Genomic DNA, 22,814 nt, shown 5'->3' with positions numbered 1-22,814 from the left:
TTAAATTAGATTTATGATTGATTATATATTAATATTAATTAATTATCTAAGTATTACTAAGCTAGTAAATATAAATAGTTTAAAAGGTAAGGTAAGATACTATTATAATATAATAACTAATAATAGTGTTAAATAGAGATCAAACATCTAATAAATATTAGAAGCTATTATAATATAGTCTAAGAATAATAATAAATATATTTATAAAGAAAGTAGAAACTATCCTTTTATTAGGTAAAGTAGCTTAAATAATAAAGTACTTTTAAGATAAATAGCTTAGATAAAAAATAACTACGTTATATTTTATTAATAGAATTAAGATATAACCTATAGAATATTAATATAAAATATAGTAGAATTTTAAAGAGTATTTATATAAATAGTATATATATTATTATAAAGATCTCAATCCTAAGAAATAAATACACTTCGTTTTTATATAATATATTATAATATAGTAATTTATATTTTTTAGATAGTATTTACTACTTTAGTATAAATTAATAATAGTAACTAAACTTTAAAGGAAGTTCTTAACGTATTAATTAGATACTTATTATAGGCTTTTTATTATATTAACATTTATATACTTTTATAAGAATAATAGCGGCTAGTTATAAGGATAACCTAATTTACTATTATAAGGTACTTAAGAAGAGATAATAAGAGGTTATAACTAGTAAGGTAAATAGGTAGTAATATCAAAGTATTATATAATTACTTAATTAATTCTAACTATAGAGAGGAAAAAGTAAAGTATTAATAGTAAATAAATCAGACTTCCTTTTTAAGTAAATTAGACTTTCCCTATTAGTTAAGTAAGGTTATAATATAAGATTTTAATTAGTTATGCCTATTATACTTTGTTAGTTATATAACGGTAAGATATACTTAGATATTTCCTAGGTCCGTACGTATAAAATATATATTACTATAATCCTTACATTATAACGGACCTAAGTATAATAACTTTTTAATATTATAAATAGTATATTAAATTATTAACTACCTTTTAAGTATTCTTATAACTTTCTATATAAAATCTATCTATATTATTAGTTACTAACTATATTACTTAGTAATAAGTTACCTAAGCTTTACCTAGCTTAGCTTAGCTTAGTTAAGCTTAGGATTTAGTATAGTATAATTAATTATCTAACTAAATAGTAGTAAACTAAGGTATAAAATTTAATAAAAGAATTTAAAACTTCTTTTTAAGAATAAAAACAAGATCTTAAAAAATAGTTACTAACTCTATAAATTTAATAGTCTTAGAATATAATATCATTACTAATATACCTATATATATTAGTAATTAAAAAATAAGAAGACTTTACTTAAGATAAAAGTAAGTAAGTAACTTATATAAGTATATTTATATAATTAACTTTACTACCTTTTAATTACTTCTATAAATACTTAAATACGAGTCTTTGTTTTATAAGGCTTTATATAAACTATGACTTACTATAAGTCTAAAGTAATAAAACTATATTATTAATAATTATTATAATCAAGTTATAATTATAATAGAATAAATCTAAACTATAATTTTAAAAGAATCTAAAGTATTAATTATTTTTACCTAACTATAATTATAATATATAAAATACTTAGAAATATAAATTTAACCTATTTTATTATAATAGTCTTAATAAGATAAAACTAGACTATAGACTAGAAATTACTTATTTTAAATTTATTTATATATAGTAATAGTTTTAGTATTATAAGGTAATCTACGAATAATAAGTCTTGAGAGTATAGGATAGTATAAAGAAAGTTATCTTAGCTTAGTTACTTAAGATTTACCTTCTTAAGATAAGGAATTAATAGAAGTTGTATAGTTATAAATTTAAGTCTTCTAACTAAATAAGGAAAATTTATCTTTTAATATATTCTAGGTTAATACTTTTATTAAGTATATATATACTATTTAGTAAATTTAATACCCTTAAGTACTTATATAGCTTAGATATAGAGATTATAAATCCTTATTATCTTTTTATAATCACGGATCTAGCTATTTTTAGTAAATATTCTTTTAATATTCTTTTAATTTAATAAGATACTTAGATAAAGTTTTCTTATAAGTTTTAAAAAAATACTTACTATATAAAATTAAAGTCTCTAAATAAGTAATAAGTAACTAATTAAGGTATTTATTTAAAATATAATTATATATACTACTATGTAGATACCGTAGTATAATTAGTAAAACGCTTATATATTAAGATTTTATAAGATTTTTAATATTATAACTATTTAAATAATCCTTACTAAGCATTTTCTAAAATAAAATAAACTTTATAAATACTATTATATTAAGATAAATACTATATATATATACCATAATTATAACAAATCTACTTTTTTAATTAAATAACTTTTCTTAATAAGCTACTTCCTATAGATCGAAGTTTATCTTATATCTATCTATCTTTTGAAATACTTAGTTCTAAAAGCTTAAATAAGTAAGATATACTAGAAGTATAACTATTAAAAGACTCTAAACTAGTTTTAATATAATATAATTAAGCTATATAGATATAATATATAATAGTAATTCTTTTTAGAAACTTTAAAAGAAATCTCTATTTCTTTACTACTAATAGAAGAATAATCTTAGTAATATTAGTTATATATTTAGAAACTATTATTACCCTCCTATACCTAAAGAACTTAGTATATTTCTTTAAAGTACTACTTTATCTTCCTATTAATAAACTATTATATAAGAATATAATTTTTAAAGTAGACTTTTTAACTTTTATTACTATCTTTAATTCTAATACTAATATAAAAAAAAACCTCTATTAAGTAGTAGAACTATATATAGTAATATAAACTATTAATATAAAAAAAAGCTTATAAGTTAGAAAGAAGTAGTAAGTATATAATATATATATTAAATACTAATAACTAAAGTTTAATTATATATTTACTTACTTATATACTTAATATTATCTACTAATATATAGATATATATTATTAGACTAATTAATAGGTAAAATAGAGACTTTTTAATTTTTATTAAAGAGTCTTAAATTTTTAATTATATATTATAGTAGTAGTTACGTTCTTTTAATACTTTATAAAATATAAGATTTAAAGATAAATTCTAATAAGAAAAAGCCTATATAGAGAAATTAGACTTAATTATACAAACTAGCATATTATTTAATCTAACTAAGGCTTTTATTTTATAGATTTATAAATATCTTAAGAAAGAATTTTAACATTATTAATACGATATAAAAATAGATAAGTAATAAATTTTCTTTTTATTATTATATAATATCTATACTATATAGTATATAGAGATCCTACTAAAGTATTTATAAGTATCTATATATATTAAGATATTTATATAGTTTTAGTATATATATTAGTATAGTATTAATAGCTTAGTAGATAAGTATTTTACTTTTTATTTATTAATTAAATATTAATATTAAGCTAATACTATATTAGCTTTAGTATACTAATAGTAATATAATCTTAGCTTTATACTTACTTAGGTTATGCTACTATATAAATATATACTAGACTTAATAGTAATATATAGGTTTAAATAAATAGTTAACTACTAAGTTTAGCTTAAACTAGTATGTTTATAAATTAATAGTAAGTAGTTATAAAGGCAATTAATAAATTATAATAAGGTACTTAAGAGGAGGTAGTAAGAGGTTATAAATTAAAAAGTAAAACAGCTAGTTATATTAAGATATAATATATTACTTAGTTATTCTACTTATAGAAGGGAAATAGTTAGGAATTATTAACAACTAAATTATATACTTTTATTAAGTAAACTAGACTAATTTATTAGTTAATAAGGGCTATAATATAGGGATTAAGTTAATATATAAACATTAGTCTTACTCTATAAGATTAATCTTTAATTAATAAGGCTTTAATAAATCATAAGTATTATACTTTATTAATTATATAGTAGTGGAAGATACTTAAAGACCTCTTAGGTCTATATATTTAGGTTATATATTATTATAGTACTTATGTTATAATAAAGCTAAATATAGTAGCTTTTTAATACTATGTATAGTAGATTATATTATAGAAAATGCTTTAAGGATTATTATTAGAATAAGTTAATAAAGTAAATAAATTAAAGCTAACTAATTCCTATTATTAACTATACTTAATACTTTATTTAGTTTAAATACTATTAATCTACTAAGAAACAAAGAATATTTAAAATGTAATAATATCTTAATTTTCTTTTAGTTTTATAAGCTAATAGAAAGGATAAAATACTTTTTATGTTTTATTAATCTATCTATTACTTAATATACATTCTATTTATAATAATCCTTTAGTAATAATTTACTAGTTTAAGAGTTTATAAAATAATTATAAGAATAATAGTAGCTAGTTATAAGGATAACTAATTAACTATTATAAGATACTTAAGAAGAAAGAATAAAAGGTTATAAATAGTAAGGTAAATAGATAGTTGTATTAAAAATGTAGTGTGATTGCTTAATTATTCCTTATTATAGAAGGGAAAAAGTAGGGTATTAACAGTAGATAAATTAGACTTCCCTATTAGGTAAATCGGACTTTCCCTATTTTTTAATTAGGGTTATTATATAAGGCTTAACTAGTTATACTTATTAAGGTTTACTTTTCTATAGTTAAAGTTTAATTAATAAGGTTTTAACTAATTATACCTGTTATACTTTATTAGTTACATAACGGTTAGATACGCTTAGATATTTCTTAGGTCCGTGCATATAGATTAAATATTATTATAATCCTTATATTATAACGGATTTAATCATAATAACTATTTAATATTATAAATAGTATATTAAACTATTAATTACCCTTTAAGTATTCTTATAATTCTTAATAATAAATTAGGAGTAGGATAATTATAATACTTTTATAAGGTAAGTCTACTATTAGATTTAAGAGACTAAATTTTACTATTTAAAAACTAGGGGATTAAGGCGATATATAATATTATAAATTCCCTCTTTACTAAAAAATATAGTTAGAAAGCCTCTATAGCTAAAGCTAAGTATAGTAGTATACTAGTATACTAGTATTTAACTATCTTATAATACTTATATCTTAGCAAAGCTATATATCTTATTTACTTATTAAAGATTTATTATAAAACCTTAAGTTTATAAAGCTTAAGTAAGTTAATAATAACTATAAGCCGTACTTAATTATCCTTTATTATATTATAAGTCTCTTACTTCATATATAGGAGAATATATATTTATTTACTCTTCTTATACTTTCTTTAATATCTAAGTAAACTTTTATTTCTTTACTTTACTTCTTATAGATTAGTATTATATTAGTAATTTCCTTATATATTCATAGCCTTTCTACTTATATTAATAAGTTACTTTTTCACCTTAAAATATATTAAGTAGTTAGGAATAAGTTTATATATATGAAAAGTTATAATATTTTTAAAAGTAATAAATTACTAATTTAGTATATAGTATTAGAATTAAGTTATAATAGTAAGCTAATTAATAATAACTATATTAATAATACTCTTACTTTTTATTAGCCTACTAATCATAATATTAAGTTCCTTCGTAAGGTAGGTCTATAATCTTATTACTTAAATATTAGCTAACTATTAATAGTTATATAACTAAATTATATTAAAGCCTTACTTTTAAATAATCTAGCTTCTTATTATATAGCTATATACTAACTTATAATTAACTATAGAATATTAATTATTATTCTCTAGTTTAAATTAAAACTTCTTACTAATATTATACTCTTAGCTTCTTTAACTAAATGCCTATTATAGAGTCTCTATCTTATAATTAAGCTAATAATTATAAGTATTAAGTTATGCTAGTCTATTTATTCTATTCTAGCTTTAATAGAAAGGTCTTAGTATATAGTATAACTCTTTAAAAGAGTATTTAATTTATATTTAATATAAAAAAGGAAGAACTTACTATTAATAATATTTACTAGGCAGTAGTTAATATATAGTTAAATAATACTAAAGCTTAATACTTTAGTCTTTTCTAGCCTTATTTTATATATATCTTAGTATTTTAATTAAATCATAAAATATTAAGGAAATATTCTAATAACTTATTTATATTCTTTTTCTACTATTATAAATATATTTCTTAATATTTTAAAACATAGTATTCCTTAGTATCGTTACTATATCTTTTAGATAGTTTCTTTATTCTTAACTATCTTTTAAAACTCTTTGTTAATATTTTATATATATAAAGTTAAGATATAAAATTTATATTTTATATAGTATTATTCTTTTATATATAATATATAAGTATTAAAACTAGTTTATCTTCTATATTATATATAATTTAAGTATTATAAACTTAGCTAAGCTTATCTTCTTAAGAGTATTAGTTAAAAGATCTAGCTTTAAACTATAGACTATTATTATAAAATATATTAAGCTTATGTTAAAGTTATATAATTATAATTATCTATATTTAATAAGTTAATCCTTATGAAGATATTAATATTATTATAATAATACTTTTTATTAAAGTTAGTAAATTATAATTAAACTTAGAAGTTCTTATTTATGAGAGGTTTTAAGTAAATCACTTCATAATTAGTATATATCTTATAGTAAAAACTTATAGAGATACTTAACTAGTATATATATTTATTTAGGTTTTATTTAAAATAACCTTAGATATAGAAACTAGATATCTTAGTATAAGTAGCCTAAATAAAATTTAATATAAACTTACTTTACTTAGTTTTATATAAGCTTCTTTACTTTATCTAATTACGCTTTATAATATAAAAAGTCTTTAATTTACTTAATAATAGAAAACTTAACTATTTTTAATATCTTTCTTAGTAAATTTAATAGACTTTAAATTAAAACGTAACTTTAAACTAGTATTATTATTAATGTCTATATTAATTAAGTATTAAAACTTCAAATTAAACCTTTATATATTATCTTTATACTTAGTATATTTACTTACTTACTTTTCCTAAAAGACTTAAGTAATTTATAAGTATATTAATAACTAAATTTTAACTATTTAATATTTTTTATATTATTTTTTAATACTATATTAGATATACTTAAAAATAAGGATTTACTAAGTATTAGTATTTAAGTCTAAAAGCGAACTTTAGGAAGGTTAAGATATTACTTATCTTTAGGTATTCTAAATAAATTTTCTAAAGATACTAATTACTAAGAAGGTAATATTAATAAATAGAAATCTCTTTCTTAAGTATCTAAGATATTATAAAGAATAATATTTTTCCTAGTTATTTAAATAAAATAAAAATATTATATTACTATAAGACTAGCTAATAGATAAACGTAATATAATCTAATAGAAAAGAAAGTTTTTTTTAATGACTATTAAAGTATCTTATATTTAAGTTATATTACTATAAATTAAAACCGAATTTCCAAAGTACTATTATAATTATCTTAGTAATATTCCCTCGGTAGCTTTAATATCTTATTTTATATTCTTAGCTTAAAACCTTTCAAAGACTTCTTAGAATATATAATTTAATTATTTAAACTTTAATAAACATATTACTTACTTTAAGAAAGATAATATAATATACTAAATACCTTTATTCTTAAGAAGACGATTTTCTTTTTTAAGTTTTTTAATTAACCTATTTTTATAATTATATAATAAATAATGTATATATTTATACTAATACTTACTTAATAAGTAAATTTAAATATAATACTAAATTCTTATACTAGAATCTAAATTATAAGTCTTACTTCTTTTACCTATTTTTCTATAAATCATAAGAGATATTTATTATCTAATATTTCTCTACTCTAAAATAACTAAATAGAAATTTCTAACTAAAAGCCTCCTAGATTAAATAAGTATTTTATATTATTATTTATTTAACTTAGATTCTTCTATAGCCTTATACTTAATTATATTTAATTCACTACTTTATATATATAATACTAATATATACTAGTATATAATATATAGAATTATAGTTACTTACTATAATAGTTTTATTAAATCCTAGTTTTAATATATTAATACTTTTAATAACTTATTTCTATAAGACAATATTAAATATAGTTAAAAGCTTTAGTTTAGCTTTGTTACTTAGAAGGAAATATAAATATAGTAGTAGTTTACTTTAGTATTCTTGTAAGAACTTAAGCTTTTAAGTTATTATACTTCTTTTATAAACAGTTTAAATAATACTGACTTAGGTTTCTCTTCATATCTACTTTTAGTAGTAATAATATATATTTAACTTATCTTTTAAATATTATTTAAACTTTTTATTAACTTACTTAACTTTATTTTTAAGCGTTAGTAAATTACTTAAATACTAATAAAATATCTTATTTAGTATTAAATAATATCAAGGTTTATTTAAATATATTAAGCGAGACTAATATATAAGATTCTAAATCATACTTATAAGCATAATTTATATTATTTAACTTAATTTCCTAACGTTTACTATTTTATTATCTTAAGAAAATTAATCAATCATTGATTTTTATCTATCTAGTCTTTTATATAATAATTTTACCTTTATATTAAATCTCCTTTTCTTATAGAATATCCTTATTAGTAGATAACTAGTAAATAGATATAAAGTATAATTACTAGAATACCTTCTAGTCCTCCTTGTCTAATAATTAAAGTTAGAAAATACTTAGTTTTACTATCTTATATATTAAATTAAAATACTTATTTTTTACTATCTAATTAATTAAATAAAGTAAGTATTTACTTACTTTTTATTTTAATTTATAAAAATACCGAAGTAAACTATTTATAATTATACTTCTCTTAATACTTACTAAGATAGAGTTATCTTTAAATTTAATAGAACTTAAATATAAAATAATTATATAAGAGATAGAGAATAGCTAAGAGCCTAATTAAGGAAGGCTTAGAAGTAATAGGTAGGTTTTAGTTATATTACTATACTTTAGCTTAAAGATCTTAAGCTAAACTATTCCTTCTTCCTCTTATAGGGGTGTATATAGCCCTAGTCGTCCTCTACTAGCCGAGTAGTTAGCGCTACTAACTAAACTCCTTATAAAATATATTATTAGAGAAGTTAAGATTAATATAGTTATTTAAATCCTTATTTATAAATTATAAAAATCGTTTTCTTTACTTTATACTCCTTATATTATAAAATTCAATTTAATTTAAGTATTATAAATAGTATTAATATAATAAATAAGCTAACTATACTATCTATTAAATAAATTATAACGTATTCTTTAATATATTATATATAGCTTCTACTTCTAGATTAGAAATCAAGAATTCTCTAAGAAATAAACTAATACTTCCTTTAGCTTACGTTAGTATCTTAAGTATACTTTTTCTTTATATATTTAAATAAAATAATATAATAAAAATAGTAGGTTTACTATACTATATACATAGCTTATTAGATTATAATTATAACTTCTCTACTTATATAGTATTATTAGATAATAAAAACATAGGCCTTATTTAATACTCTTATTATACTTCTCTAACTTTTATATTAAATATACTTTCTACTATATAAATATTCTTTTAAAGCTATAATACTAAGTAAATAAAATACCTTAAAACCTAATATTAATAGTAAAGTAAATTATACTTTTTCTATTTTACTTTATTACTTCTTACTATATACTATTTATAGTGTTTAGTTAAAGTAAGAAGTATTTAAATACTTTAACTAGTTTTAAAGTATAAATATAAGTTAAACTAAATTATACTTTTTACTTAGATAAATAGCTTATAATTAGTTCTTATATATTTTATATAAGACTATAGTATAATAATCCTAATCTAGCTTAAGGTAGTATTTAATAATAATTAATATTAATATCTAAGGTAGAGTAGAAAAATAAATAAAATATAATAAATATTTATTTACTTCTTATTTAATACTTATTCTACTCTATTAGTAATTCTTAAGTAGAGACTTACTTATAAAAATAATACTATAATTACTAGTTATTAGCTATATATATATATATATATATATATAAATATTTTATTTAAGCCTTAAAACTATATATATCTTATTCTTAAAGTATAAAAATAATACTAGCTTCTAATAAGGGGTTAATTATATTAATTTTAGATATAGTAAAAGAATCTTATATTTAAATATAGTTATAGACTATAATTATATAATATAGTTAGATATACCTTATATACTTTTAAATCTCTATTATCTTAAGTTTTATAGATCTATGAAAGAATAATAGAGTAGATTAAAATAATATATATATAATATAAGATTATATTACTAGTAAACTAAAGTTAAAATAAGTTTAGATATATAAATTCGTAATAAAAGTAATATATAAAAGTAAGTAATAAGATAGAATTCTATACTTTTATAAAAGCTTAACTACTAATAATAAATACTTATATATAATATTTTAACTTAGTCTTTTTAATTCTTACCTTAGAAAGATAAAGAATATACTTAAAATATCTAAAGTAGTTATAGGCTTTATTAGTTTATTTATAATATCCTTTTACTTAATAAGTTTTAATTTAAAAGATTAAATTATATTATAAATTAAAAGTAAATATTAATATTAATATTATTTTTTATACTTATAAGTATTTTATATAGATAGAGTTAAAAATATTTATAGTCTAGAATATTCGTTTATATTAATTAACTTTAACTTCTAAACTACCTAAGACTATTAGTTTAGCGTATTTACTTAATAACTAGACTAAAATAAATTAAAATATTAGTATCTTAATATTTTATTAATACTATAAGTATTTTCTATTTCTAGATTTTAGTAGTTGTAAAATCTTTAAATAAATAGAGAAAATAAATTTTATATTCTTAAAGTTACTTATATATATTCTAGGTAATAAAGAAAAATTAACTATACTTATTTACTAACATTATATAGGTTATTTATATATTTTAAAAAAGAAGAATATAAATATAATAGTAATATAAACTAGGTTTAAAATAATATTTAACTACTATTGTATAAAGAGTAACTAAATCAAAGTAGAGATATAAGTCTTTTACTATTTATACTTTAGTTACTAATATATAATAAGTTTATATAGATTGTTTTAAAGAGATAATAAGAGTAAGTAAGTAAACCTTCTTTAAAATTCTAACCCTTTTCTTAATATTTAAGATATTAAAGAATAGGAAGTCTTTTTTTTAATAGCTATAATAAATAGGAAAATTCTAAAACTTTCTAAATAGCTTATATAAAATAAAAACCTCCTAAGTTAGGAAATAATCAGAATAGTTATAAATCAAAAATATTATATTATTAGGCATAATAATCCCCTCTCTTTCTATTAAACCCTTTATCAAGGTGATAGAAACATCTTACTATACTTCTATATTTCCTATATATAAAGTAGTTTTAATAAATTTACTAAAGCTCTTAAATATAAAGAAATAACTCTTAAGTTAGCCTTTAAATATTTATTATAATACTATTAATAGAATAATTTATCTTAGGTATACTAAGACTATTTTAACTATAACGTACATGATAAGCGAGTGAGACAGACAAGCGAGTGAGACAGTAAACCAGACCTTCGCGACAATAATATCGAAATCTATAACAAGAAATCTTAGATTGATTAATACTACTCGGATTCCTGTTCTTCGGATGTTTCCTCAATAAATTGACATGTTCTCGCGTTGTGGCCTGTATTCCCGCATACGCTACACCGACGATGAGTCGTCTCAGACCTCACTTTGCGACCACTACTCCGTCGCGTTTCCTCTTGTAGTTGCGTGTCTGCCTCTCTTTGCGACTGTATATCCTCTCCAGTAGATATAGTAAGACTTCCTCCTTTCTGTAGACGTGTTTTCTTAGCCCTTCGACGCCGACTTAATATTGCATTCTCCTCTCGAAGGATTTGAACCTCTGACTCTAGTAATGCTACCCGATGCCCTAGTCCTTCTGTCCCTCTGGCTAGCTTACTCACAGCACTATAAATTGATGCTGGAGAGCTGCTTCGGTGGCGTGAGATTCGACTCTTAATAAAAGTAGACTGTGATCTTGCTTCGCTTGGGTTGCTCGGCGTCCTAGAGATCCAAGGGTCTGGTGTCTGAGGGACCCCCTCCTCAGGCGTTGGCGTTCGGAACTTTACATCCAGCTTTGAGAGAACACTTTCTGCATTCAAAGGGACAAGTCCAGCTCCTCGGAAACCTCCCTGGATATTTTTCCTCGTAAAAGACTGCTTAAAAGCTTCGTGAAATGCTGCAAAGAAATCTTCCTTCGAGATATGGGTTGTGCCTCGCCGCATCTTATTCTCAATTTGCCGACCGTAGGCATTCTTTAACGGCTGAAAACAACCAACATCTAAGGGTTGAAGTAGATGAGACGAGTGAGCCGGCATGCACAGTGTAATAATGTTGTTTTCTTGACAAAAGAGCTCGAAGGCTGCGGAGTGGTGACTTTCATGACCATCAACAACGAGGAGGCGATATTTCCCAGACGTACGTGGTTTTGTATAAATGTCGAAGTGTCTGATCCAGTCAATACCTCTCTCGTTTGTTGTCTATCCATTTTCAGACGTTGCAATAGCCTAATCGCCCGGAAGAGAGGTTTCTGTATACCAGCTTGAGAGGTGATACTGGCCTGCAACGATGATGTATGGCGGGATGCTCTCCCCTTGGGAATTAATAGCCTGGATAACTGTAACCCATTCCCTATTGCCAGGCTGTGTCATCTTCGTATTTGAACGCCTTTCAGCACTTGTAACAACCATTCCAGAAGCAATAACGCCCATCATAAAGCCGGTCTCATCAAAGTTGTAGATATCAGCATCAGCAATACCATACTTCGCAATTGTATTCTTCACAAGCGAAAACCAGCCACGAATCACCTCTGGATCTTCGCATTGAGCTCTCTTATAGTCATACTTGCGAAAGAAACGCGTCCTAAGCTGTGGTTGTCGCTTGACGAAATTAGAAGCCCAGCGCTTCCCAACTGGAGGCGCGTCGCGCTCTGCGAGAAGTCGATTGGCCATTTCTTCCACACCACTCAGCCGGGGAGGAAATGATCGCGCATCTAGGTCGAGAATATACTCAACTATTGTCTTCTCTTCTAAATCTGATAAATTCCGTGAATTAGGCATGCTGTCGCGTCGTGAGACTATTCCCTTTAGTCGCCGGCTTAATGTTGCGTGACTGACTGTATAGAGTGCACCTGCGGCCCGAGCACTAAGTTTTGGGTCATTTCTCATTGCTTGAAGGGCAATTTGTAACCTTCTTTCAATACTAGCTGATTCCATGATATTTATTGTAGAGGAAAAGGTGCCGGTCGCGTCAAGGTGCGACGGTCGCGGTTTACTGTCTCACTCGCTTGTCTGTCTCACTCGCTTATCATGTACGTTAATTAAAAAAACTTATCTAATAATAATAAAAAGTAGTCTTAATACATAATATAATAATATAAGTATTAATTTAGTAAGAATATTACTTTATATTTATATACTAACTTACTAGTACTAAGAATAATTATTAATAATTAACATGATTATAATTATATATACTTTATTTATTTTTTAAGTAATAATTTTAACTTAAAAGCTATTAGAAATAATAAACTAATAGTTATACAATAGTATTTATATATTTTATAATATAAAGAGTATTAACTTTTATTAATATTTAACTATCATTAAGTAAAAACTTAAACCTTTATTATTCTAAAACTTAATTTACTATTTTAGTCTTTTATAAAAATACTATAAGTAAATTAATATCTTATCTTATAAATAAGTTAAAAATATAATGTTGGAACGGTAGGTAGGAATCTCGTAGATAGTACGATATCCTTATAACAGGGTATTAGAGTAAGGGAACTTGTACTTATGAAGTAGGGCTTTAATAGTAAAGAATGTATAGGCTTATATTGAAGCTGAGTTGGTTGAGGAACTAATAGCTAGCTAAGGGAGAGAATTAGGCTAGTTATATAGTAGTATAACGTCGCCTATAATAGCTAATATAGGAAGCTATAAGCTAGGTTTAGTATACGTAAGTATATACGTCAACTAGCTTATAAAGCAGCTTATAAATCAGACTAGAATCTTCTTTAACTAAATAGACTTTTAGATAAGGTTAAAGAGAGTATTCCATAGGGATCTGAATGTCATATGTTTAAACTAGCAAGCAGCCATTCTTAGCTAGTTACTTTTGTAAGTCCTACTAAGTCTTAGATAAGACTAAATAGGATAAATAAGTAAAATAGAAGTATAATATACTTATACTTCTAACATATAATAAAACTTTCTAATATTTAGAATATATTTAGTCTTAGTTAGAGTAAATATATAGTATATTTATAAAGCCTTAATATAAACTTTTTAATAAAGTAGTATAAAACTAACTTAATAATTACTTTCCTTATATTTATATTTTAGAAATAGAATCTAAATATTAATAATTTAAATGCCTTTTCTAATAAAGCTATAAAATATTACTTAGTATATCTAGTAACTTTTTTAAACTAGGTTCTTAAAATCAAGTATAATACTAGGTTTTATTAACTTAATACTATTAGACTTTAAGAGACTAATATTACTAAATTCTACTAATAAATATAGGATTTATTTTAATTATTTAAAACTTAAGTTATAAATAATTTATTATATAATAGTGATTATATAAAAGTAGACTTAGAATAATAAGAATAGTTAAAAAACAAAGTTTTTATTAATTTTATTAAGAAAGTATATATAATTATTAACTTTTATTATACTATTAAATAACTACAAAAACTATACTACTTATTAGAGCTTTATTTATATTAAAATAGTTCTTAGGGTATAAAAATAGTTTTAAACTATTTAATATTTAAAAGAAGTTTTATAAAATATAAAAGTAAACTATTTCTAAGTAGATTATAAAGAATTTTTAAAGTATTAAAGATAATTTTTATAAGTATTTTAATAAATCTTTTCATAAGATTTATAATATAATTAGATTAGTATATTATATATATATACTTATTATTTATTTTCATACCTAAAGACTATATTTTATTAAGTAGAATTATTTAAAACTCTATTACCTATATATATATATATATAAAAGGATATATCTCTAGACTTTATACTTATTATAATTATTATTATAGTTAGTTATTAAATAATTAAATTAATAATATTAAGTTATACTTTAATCTTTAATAAGCTTATATATTTATAGTATATACTATATAGACTTAATATAGAGGTATAAGAATACTATCTTCTAATTAGCTAGATATTACTTACTAATATATCTAAGTTCTACTTTTATTTGCTTAAGTATTTTCGCCCCTCCCTTAATTATTATAAACATTATAAAGGTATACTAAATATATCTAGTCCTTTCTCCTTAATAACTTTAAAATATTTATCTTTATAAATTTATTAAATTAATTACCTTTACTAATTTATTAATACTATAATATTTTAGTATTAATATAATAATTAATTTATTTTATAAGGCTAGGAATTATAAGAGTTAACATAACTTAATCCCTAGGATTATATTAAAGTAATTATATTATAAGAATAATAGTAGCTAGTTATAAGAATAATTAATTATTATTATAGGGTACTTAAGAAGAGATAATAAGAGGTTGTAAATAGTAGGGTAAATAGGTAGTTATATTAAAGTATAAGGTGATTGCTTAATTATTCTAACTATAGAGAGGAAAAAGTAGGGTATTAATAGTAAATAAATCGGACTTCCCTATTAGGTAAACCAGACTTTCCCTATTAGTTAATTAAGGTTATAGTATAAGGTTTAACTAGTTATACCCGTTAAAGTTTAATAAATAGGGTTTTAATCTAGTTATGCTTGTTATACTTTATTAGCTATATAACGGTTAGATACGCTTAGATATTTATTAGGTCCGTGCGTATAAAATATATATTACTATAATCCTTATATTATAGCGGATTTAACTATAATAACTATTTAATATTATAAATAGTATATTTAAACTATTAATTACCCTAAGACCTTTAATATAAGTTATAACCCTTAAGGAGATAAATTCTATTTTTTATAATTATTTTTATAAGAGATAAAGTATATATAGTATATAAAATTATCTATATATTAATTAAAAGGAAGCTAATTAGTAGTCTAATTTATTTTAAATTAGTTTTTTATTATTTTAAATCTTATTATAAAGTTATTAAGATAAACTAAAATCTTATATATACTCTCTTTTAATAATATAAATATATTTATAAGTATTATAAAACTTAAAACTACTTACTATATCTTTTAAATATATCCTTTTATATAAATCTTTTTCATTTTATTTACTACCTTAATAAAACCTAGAAGTAATAATAATATTATCTTTTCTAAGTATTTTATTTTATATTATTAGTAAAGATTTAAGCTTACTTACTTTTAAATTTATTCTAAACTTATTAATTTTTTATAAGTTAGAAGTAATAATTAAATCTCTTCTTAATTAAGGTAATATATATATATATATATATAAACTAAAAATTAAATATTATTTAATTATAAGTATATTTATTAAAAGCTACCTAATAAGAGATTTACTATAATATAATTATTTTAAAAACCTTAAGTTTATTAAGAATATTAATTTTAAATAGTAAAAATCCTAAAAGTATAATAGTAAATAAATATTACTATTAAGGTTATAAGTAAAAACAGTTTTTATACTAATACTTAAAGCTAAGTATAATTAATATAATTATAAACTTAACTTAAATCTATCTATATATTTATCTTATAAGAAGTTAATTAAGTTTACTAAAACTATAATTAAGACTATTAACTATAAAATTAGTATTTAAGTATATAATATTTATACAATTATTTTAGAGTTTTTTCTAAACTTTAGCTTAATATAAGAAGATGTTTATAATTTTAAAGCTTGAATTAATTATAAAAAGCTTAGTAAGTATAGCTTTAATTAAGCTTTTTAACTAATAAGACATCTTTTAAATTCTAAAATAAGTAGATAATTAACTTTAATAATATATACACTATTAGTTACTTTACACTATTATTATTATTATAGTATTATAAAGTAAACATATCTTAAATTAATATTAATATAATATTTAGTTTAAGTACTAATAAGAAACTAGAAGAATTTTAATTCTTATTATAAAGTATTTTATAACTTATTAATTAGAACTCTATCTATTAATTAATTATTATTACTATTAATTATAGTAAATATATGAGATAATTATTAATAAAAACTTTTAAATATATAATAATAGCTTTATATTTACTATATTAACTTAAATACTATACTTAAAGCTAAGTAAAAGTAATTTAAAAGCTATTCTAATAATAGGTTTAAAAAAGACAATCTTACTATATAAATAATTGCCAAACTTAATAATAAGAACTATAATTATATCTATATCTTAATAAGTAAAACTGTACTTTATAATTATAAAGGAGTTTTTAAAATATAAAAGTTAGTATTATTTATTTACATAGAGAGTATTTTTATATAAATATAAGTAAACCTTTATAAAGAGTTTAATAACTAAAAATATATATAAAATTACTTTTATAAAATAATACTTATAATTAAAAGTATAATAAGTATATTATTTCATATATTAATATTAAAGCTTTATTATTTATATAACCTTAAGGATAAAGCTAAATAATAATAATATTAAAAGCTATTTCTTTAATTAACTTAACTATTTTAATTATTTAGTTAATATAATATAAAATATACTTAAGAATTAAAAAGTTTATTTTAAGTAAGCTTATGTATAAAATAAAGTTTTTAAAAGCTATAAGTTTTTAAAAATAAAATTAAATACTATAATATAAGGAGTAGTTAGCTACGCTAACTACTTAGCTAATAGAAGACGAGTAGGACGTACACCTCCCTATAAGAGGATTAGGGATAGTAGTTTAGCTTAAAGACCTTTAAGCTAAAGTATAGTAATACAACTAGACCTACTTATAATTCCTAAGCCTTCCCTAATTAAGCCCTTAGCTACTTACTATCTCTTATATTTAAGAAGTTTTAAATAATATTCTTATAATAATATCTTAGTTTAATTATTAAGTATAGAAAGAGCTTATTAATAAATAAAAATATATTTCTTATTATTTAGAAACTATATAAATAAATATATTATCTTTATAAAGTATGATATTATATATTATTATATTATCTAACGTTATTTTAAATTTATAAATAAGATATAATTACTAAATTATAAGAATTAAATATTATATATAATATTAATTAGTAAGGTTTTTATAAGATTTATATTAATAAAATCTTAACTTAAAGATTATAAATAAGTCTTTATAATAAATTTAAAAATTTAATATAACTAAGTTTATTATTTTATTAATTAAGAAATAATAATTAATTAAGTAACTAACTACTTAGATAATTATATAACTAGTTATAAGATTAATAACTAAGCTAACTAATTATAAAGTTAGTAATTTAGCTAATTAAGAATAGATTATAAATACTATAGATTATTATAAAGGTTTAACTAAGCTATTTAATAAAGATTATGTAAAAATAATTAATAATTAAGTATCAATCTTTTCTTAATAATAATATAAAGCTAAGTAATTATTCTTAATATAAACTAAGTAATTAGTTTTTCTTTTAATAGAAAAAGTTATAAATAAGTATTTATAAGATAAAGTGTTAATAATAACTACTTAGAATAATAATAAGAGTTTTTAAAATATTAAAAGTAAAAAAGGCATTTTTACTATATAAGGGGAAATAGAATTAGAAATTAATTAAGATTTATAAAAGATATATTAATTTAGTTTTATAAATCTTAATTAAGAGGAATAGTTATAAAAGTATAATTAAATAAGAAGGTCTCTTTATAACTACTAAATATTAACTAGTAGGGGGGCTAGCTTTATAATTTTAAATAGAAGTAAACCTTTCTTATAGTTATAATAATTTAGGGTATTAGTAAAGCTAGCTTTACTATCTTTACTAAGTTATACTTATAAGTTAGATAAATTTCTAACTAATTAAAAGATAGTATTTTTATATCTTTTAAAACTTATACCCTTATTTAATTACTTATACCCCTTAATAATTTCTCTATATAAATAAAATAATATACTAAGTAATTTAGCTTTAAACTATTAATTTTATCTCTTTATTAATTATGAATATATATCTAAATATAAATATATATTAATACTACTTATTATACCTAATCTAAATAATTTCTTTAATAATATAAGGTTTTTTACTTAGTTATTATATCTTATATTATTTTTATTATTATAAATATTAATAGTAGTATATTTCTTAATAAAGTATATTTAACTATATTATAATAATAAGTTATTAATTAAATTAATTACTTTTTTAATATAAAGAATATAAATATATAATTATAAAGTCTTTTATATAATTTACTAGTAAAAGTTATATAAAGCTTATTCAATTTAATATTTTAATACTTTAAAATCTCTTACTTTAGTATTACTTACTAAAGTAATATACCTACTTATATAAGAAAACGTATATTAATAAAATCCTAATATCTTAATTTATTCTTCCTTACTAGAAGAGAGTCTTTATACTGATAGATATACCTTTTTTACTTTATAATTAGTAACACTATAATATAGTATTTTTAAAATTAATTTATAAAGCGTTAAAAACCTATCCTTTCAACTAGCTATTAGCTAGGCCTTAGTATAGGCTAGCTACCTAACTAGCTAAGCTATAGTCCTTTTTTTACCTATTATAAAGTTAGGTTATTAATTTTCATAATACTAATCTTATTTATAATAAGTTATCCTTATTAAGTAAAATTTACTATATACTTTAGTTTATTATTAATTCTTTAAATATAAGATAACCTTTTTTCTCTATTAAAATATATTAAGTAAGTATAAAAGTAACTTAGAATATTAACATTATACTTATATAACTATCGATATAGCATAGGCTCTTGCTATAGAATAGGGAGGTGGGCAGTTGGCAATGGACGTATTCGATATCGACACTCCATTTTCGACTACTTGGGCAGTTTTGGAATTTTGCGCAGAAATATAAGCTTGCTGGGTGCGGGCGGAACCGGTGCTTCAGGTTCAAATTTCCCTCCAAGTATTTCTTTCTACTCCGATTGAATACAGAAGGCTCAGTAAGTCTCGCAGTCAAAAAGTGATTGCACGGGGCGCTACGGGCGAGCTCAATGGCTTTCCCGTCCTGGCCAGAGAGCACATCCCTATGGCACGCTGGAGCCCGCTGTAGCTACTTCCAGTTTAGTGATGTGAATCACAGCCATCTTGTCTTTTGTTTAGGGGTGCAGTCGACCAAGGTTGTTTCCGTAAGTGTTGCAACGGTCCAAACAGGTAGACGAGAATCAGATCCTCACTAGCATAATGCAGCCAGCCTATGGAGCCTTGATACTGTCATTGTGTCCGATGCCAAACTGTCCGAGCATTCAGTCAAACAAAGTCCTACTGAGCCTTTGCAAGACGAAGTATATATGTCATCAGTAAGAGAAAACATTTCTCCTTGTCTTTGAAGAGCTCTTCGCTCCAATGCCCCCTTTAAGGGACTTAATTACGGGTTTGTCCTGCGACTTGTGGGCAACTATCGTTGAACTACTAGAACCCGCCAACAAAATTACCGTCTCTCTTGCCCTGAAGGAGATCCCTCAAGCCAGCGTAACAGACCTGAGGAGGTCGAGGAACTTCGGCTGAAAGCAGTCGACAGCCCAAGCCCGCAAGGCCCGGAGCAATGACAACACTTTGTAGCATCCGATAAGGGTCTCTGTCCCTTCCACCGTAACCCATTCAAAAAGATCCTGAAGGCCAGCCATGTTAGCTAAGGGTTGGTTGCAAGGGTTGGTATACTCACAATGCGATCCGGTCTCTCAATTGCCAGGTAGACGTGCCAAACACGGCCCGAAACATGCAGGAGAGGTAGTGTCAGGCCTATTGGCAAAGGACTCCGGGCCAGCTTGTGGAGACGGAGGAAATGAGACGCCACCCAGACGGAGAGTTGTGCCTTGGCTTGATCGTCGGAGCCTTCGGGCTGCTTAGTCTCGATGCTGACGGCGATGGGACTCAATCGTAATGGTGGGTATTCCGTGTGGTTGATGGACTGCGTAGCCTCTGCCACAGCAGTTGTTGACTTTGCGCTTCGTCTGCTGCCTCGCGAGGTCACTGAAGAAGCGCTCGATGCTGCAGATGAGGTGGGGGGCTCTTGGGCGAGCAGGGCAGCACGTGCTGCTTCTTGCACGTCGGGGCTGTTGAGAACGATGCAATAGTCGATCATCTTTCCAGCCAAACTGTCACCGTCGGTGTGTCGAGGCACATACACGTTAGATATACTGGCTTTTGTGGCGTCCAAATACCTGACGTCCTCTCCAATCGTCCCATTTTGCATTGCATCAATTTCGATCCCAGCTTCGAGCATTGGGGCGTGAATACGCGCGTTCCAATGCGCTTCAGAGTATGTGTAAACGTTAGCAGCCATTGTCTCCCTGGCGACTTTCGAGAGAGTCCAGAGTTCTCCGAGAAGCGAATCCCTCGTTTGTGTGTTTGCGCCGTCTGTGTTTATGTGGTAGGGCCTGAGTTTATGTAAAGGGTTGACCTGATCGATACGCTTTCGCACTTCGTCGATAATGGACTCGGGGACAACCTGGCAGCCATCACTGATGTCCACGAGACGCTCGCATAGCCCTCTAACATCTTCGGGAACATCTTGTTGTGGTATCCTGGGCACAATCTGGACACGCTTTTCTGCAAAGAGAAGGTCTGCCATTCCTTTAATGCCCTTGGTTGGACTTCGAGAGCGTCGGCTGGAGGCCTCGGAGGCAGACTTTGATGGTAAGGAGAACCGCGGCGGTGGGTCGATAGCACTTCGAGAGCTTTCTTCAGTGCTGCGCTGGGTGAGACTGGCGGCGTAAGCCGAAGGGAACCCTGGCGGACCTGTGAGAATCAAATTCCTGTTCGGAAGATGCAGGTTTTGGTCGAGTTGAGGTTCCGCAGCGCGGTGTCGAGCTCCTCGCGGAGTTGGTGACGCGAAGTCTGTGCTACCCAGCTCGTCCTCCGACTCTGAATCTATACTGTCTCTCATGACCACATCAGTCGGTGGTTTCGTCGAAGTCGACTTGAGATTGGCTGCACGAGGGGTTCGGGGTGTTTGCTTCATGTTGGCATCCATGGATCCGAGAGGAACTCGACGTTTCTTTGCACTTTGCGGGGTATTGCGGCTGCCGATGTGGATAGGAATGGTGTCTGTTTGGCCTCGATGGGCTGAATTTTCGACTACAAGCTGACTTCGCTTTCGCTTTCGTGAGAATGGTTCGTTGATTGCCGTCGCGGCATCGATCTTAGGTTGCCACTGAGAAGCTGGTGTTGGACCGGCTTCAAGCACTTCCTGAACCCAAGCCTCAATGACAAGATTCCGAGTCGGATGCGCACAGCACTGCACTGCAGAGGGCATTGAGACGGATTGCCTTGGTCGTAAGAGGGTGAGAAAGCCGGGCGGGGATTGTCTAATGCATGCGTTCGTTGATGGTATTGCTATGATGTTGCGCTGGAGCAGCTTGATTGAACGTTCCTTAGATAGCGCATGTTGGCCGGGCAACTATCAGCGATATTTGCTGGTGACAGCTCGTCGGCAAAACTTCGGATACTGTAATGTATGTCACCACCACAAATTCGAGGTGGGGTAATCGTACACACCCAAGTCCCGCGATTACATGATCCCCACTTCCCCAGTCCCCCCATCTCCAGCTTCCTACCGGGGTATGCATATCGTCAGGGGGTAATGTGTTTTCTCTTGA

General features: G+C 24.2%; 2 protein-coding genes across 2 annotated transcripts; both read right to left on the bottom strand.

The window, feature by feature from the left end:
* Positions 1–11,627: 11,627 nt before the first annotated feature.
* On the bottom strand, positions 11,628–13,127 carry CTRU02_215698 (transposase; the record flags this gene model as incomplete). The annotated part of the gene is made up of 3 exons (XM_070206535.1): positions 11,628–12,544; positions 12,584–12,685; positions 12,734–13,127. 3 exons carry the CDS (start codon positions 13,125–13,127, stop codon positions 11,628–11,630), a joined length of 1,413 nt encoding a protein of 470 aa, XP_070059777.1.
* Positions 13,128–20,675: 7,548 nt separating this feature from the next.
* On the bottom strand, positions 20,676–22,189 carry CTRU02_215697 (uncharacterized protein; the record flags this gene model as incomplete). Its single annotated transcript, XM_036733365.2, has 2 exons — positions 20,676–20,825; positions 20,879–22,189. 2 exons carry the CDS (start codon positions 22,187–22,189, stop codon positions 20,676–20,678), a joined length of 1,461 nt encoding a protein of 486 aa, XP_036574935.2.
* Positions 22,190–22,814: the final 625 nt, after the last annotated feature.

The sequence above is a fragment of the Colletotrichum truncatum genome (genome assembly GCF_014235925.2).
Source record: "Colletotrichum truncatum strain CMES1059 chromosome Unknown Contig_0018, whole genome shotgun sequence".
NCBI lineage: Eukaryota > Fungi > Ascomycota > Sordariomycetes > Glomerellales > Glomerellaceae > Colletotrichum > Colletotrichum truncatum.
This window is presented reverse-complemented; position numbering and strand designations above follow the sequence as displayed.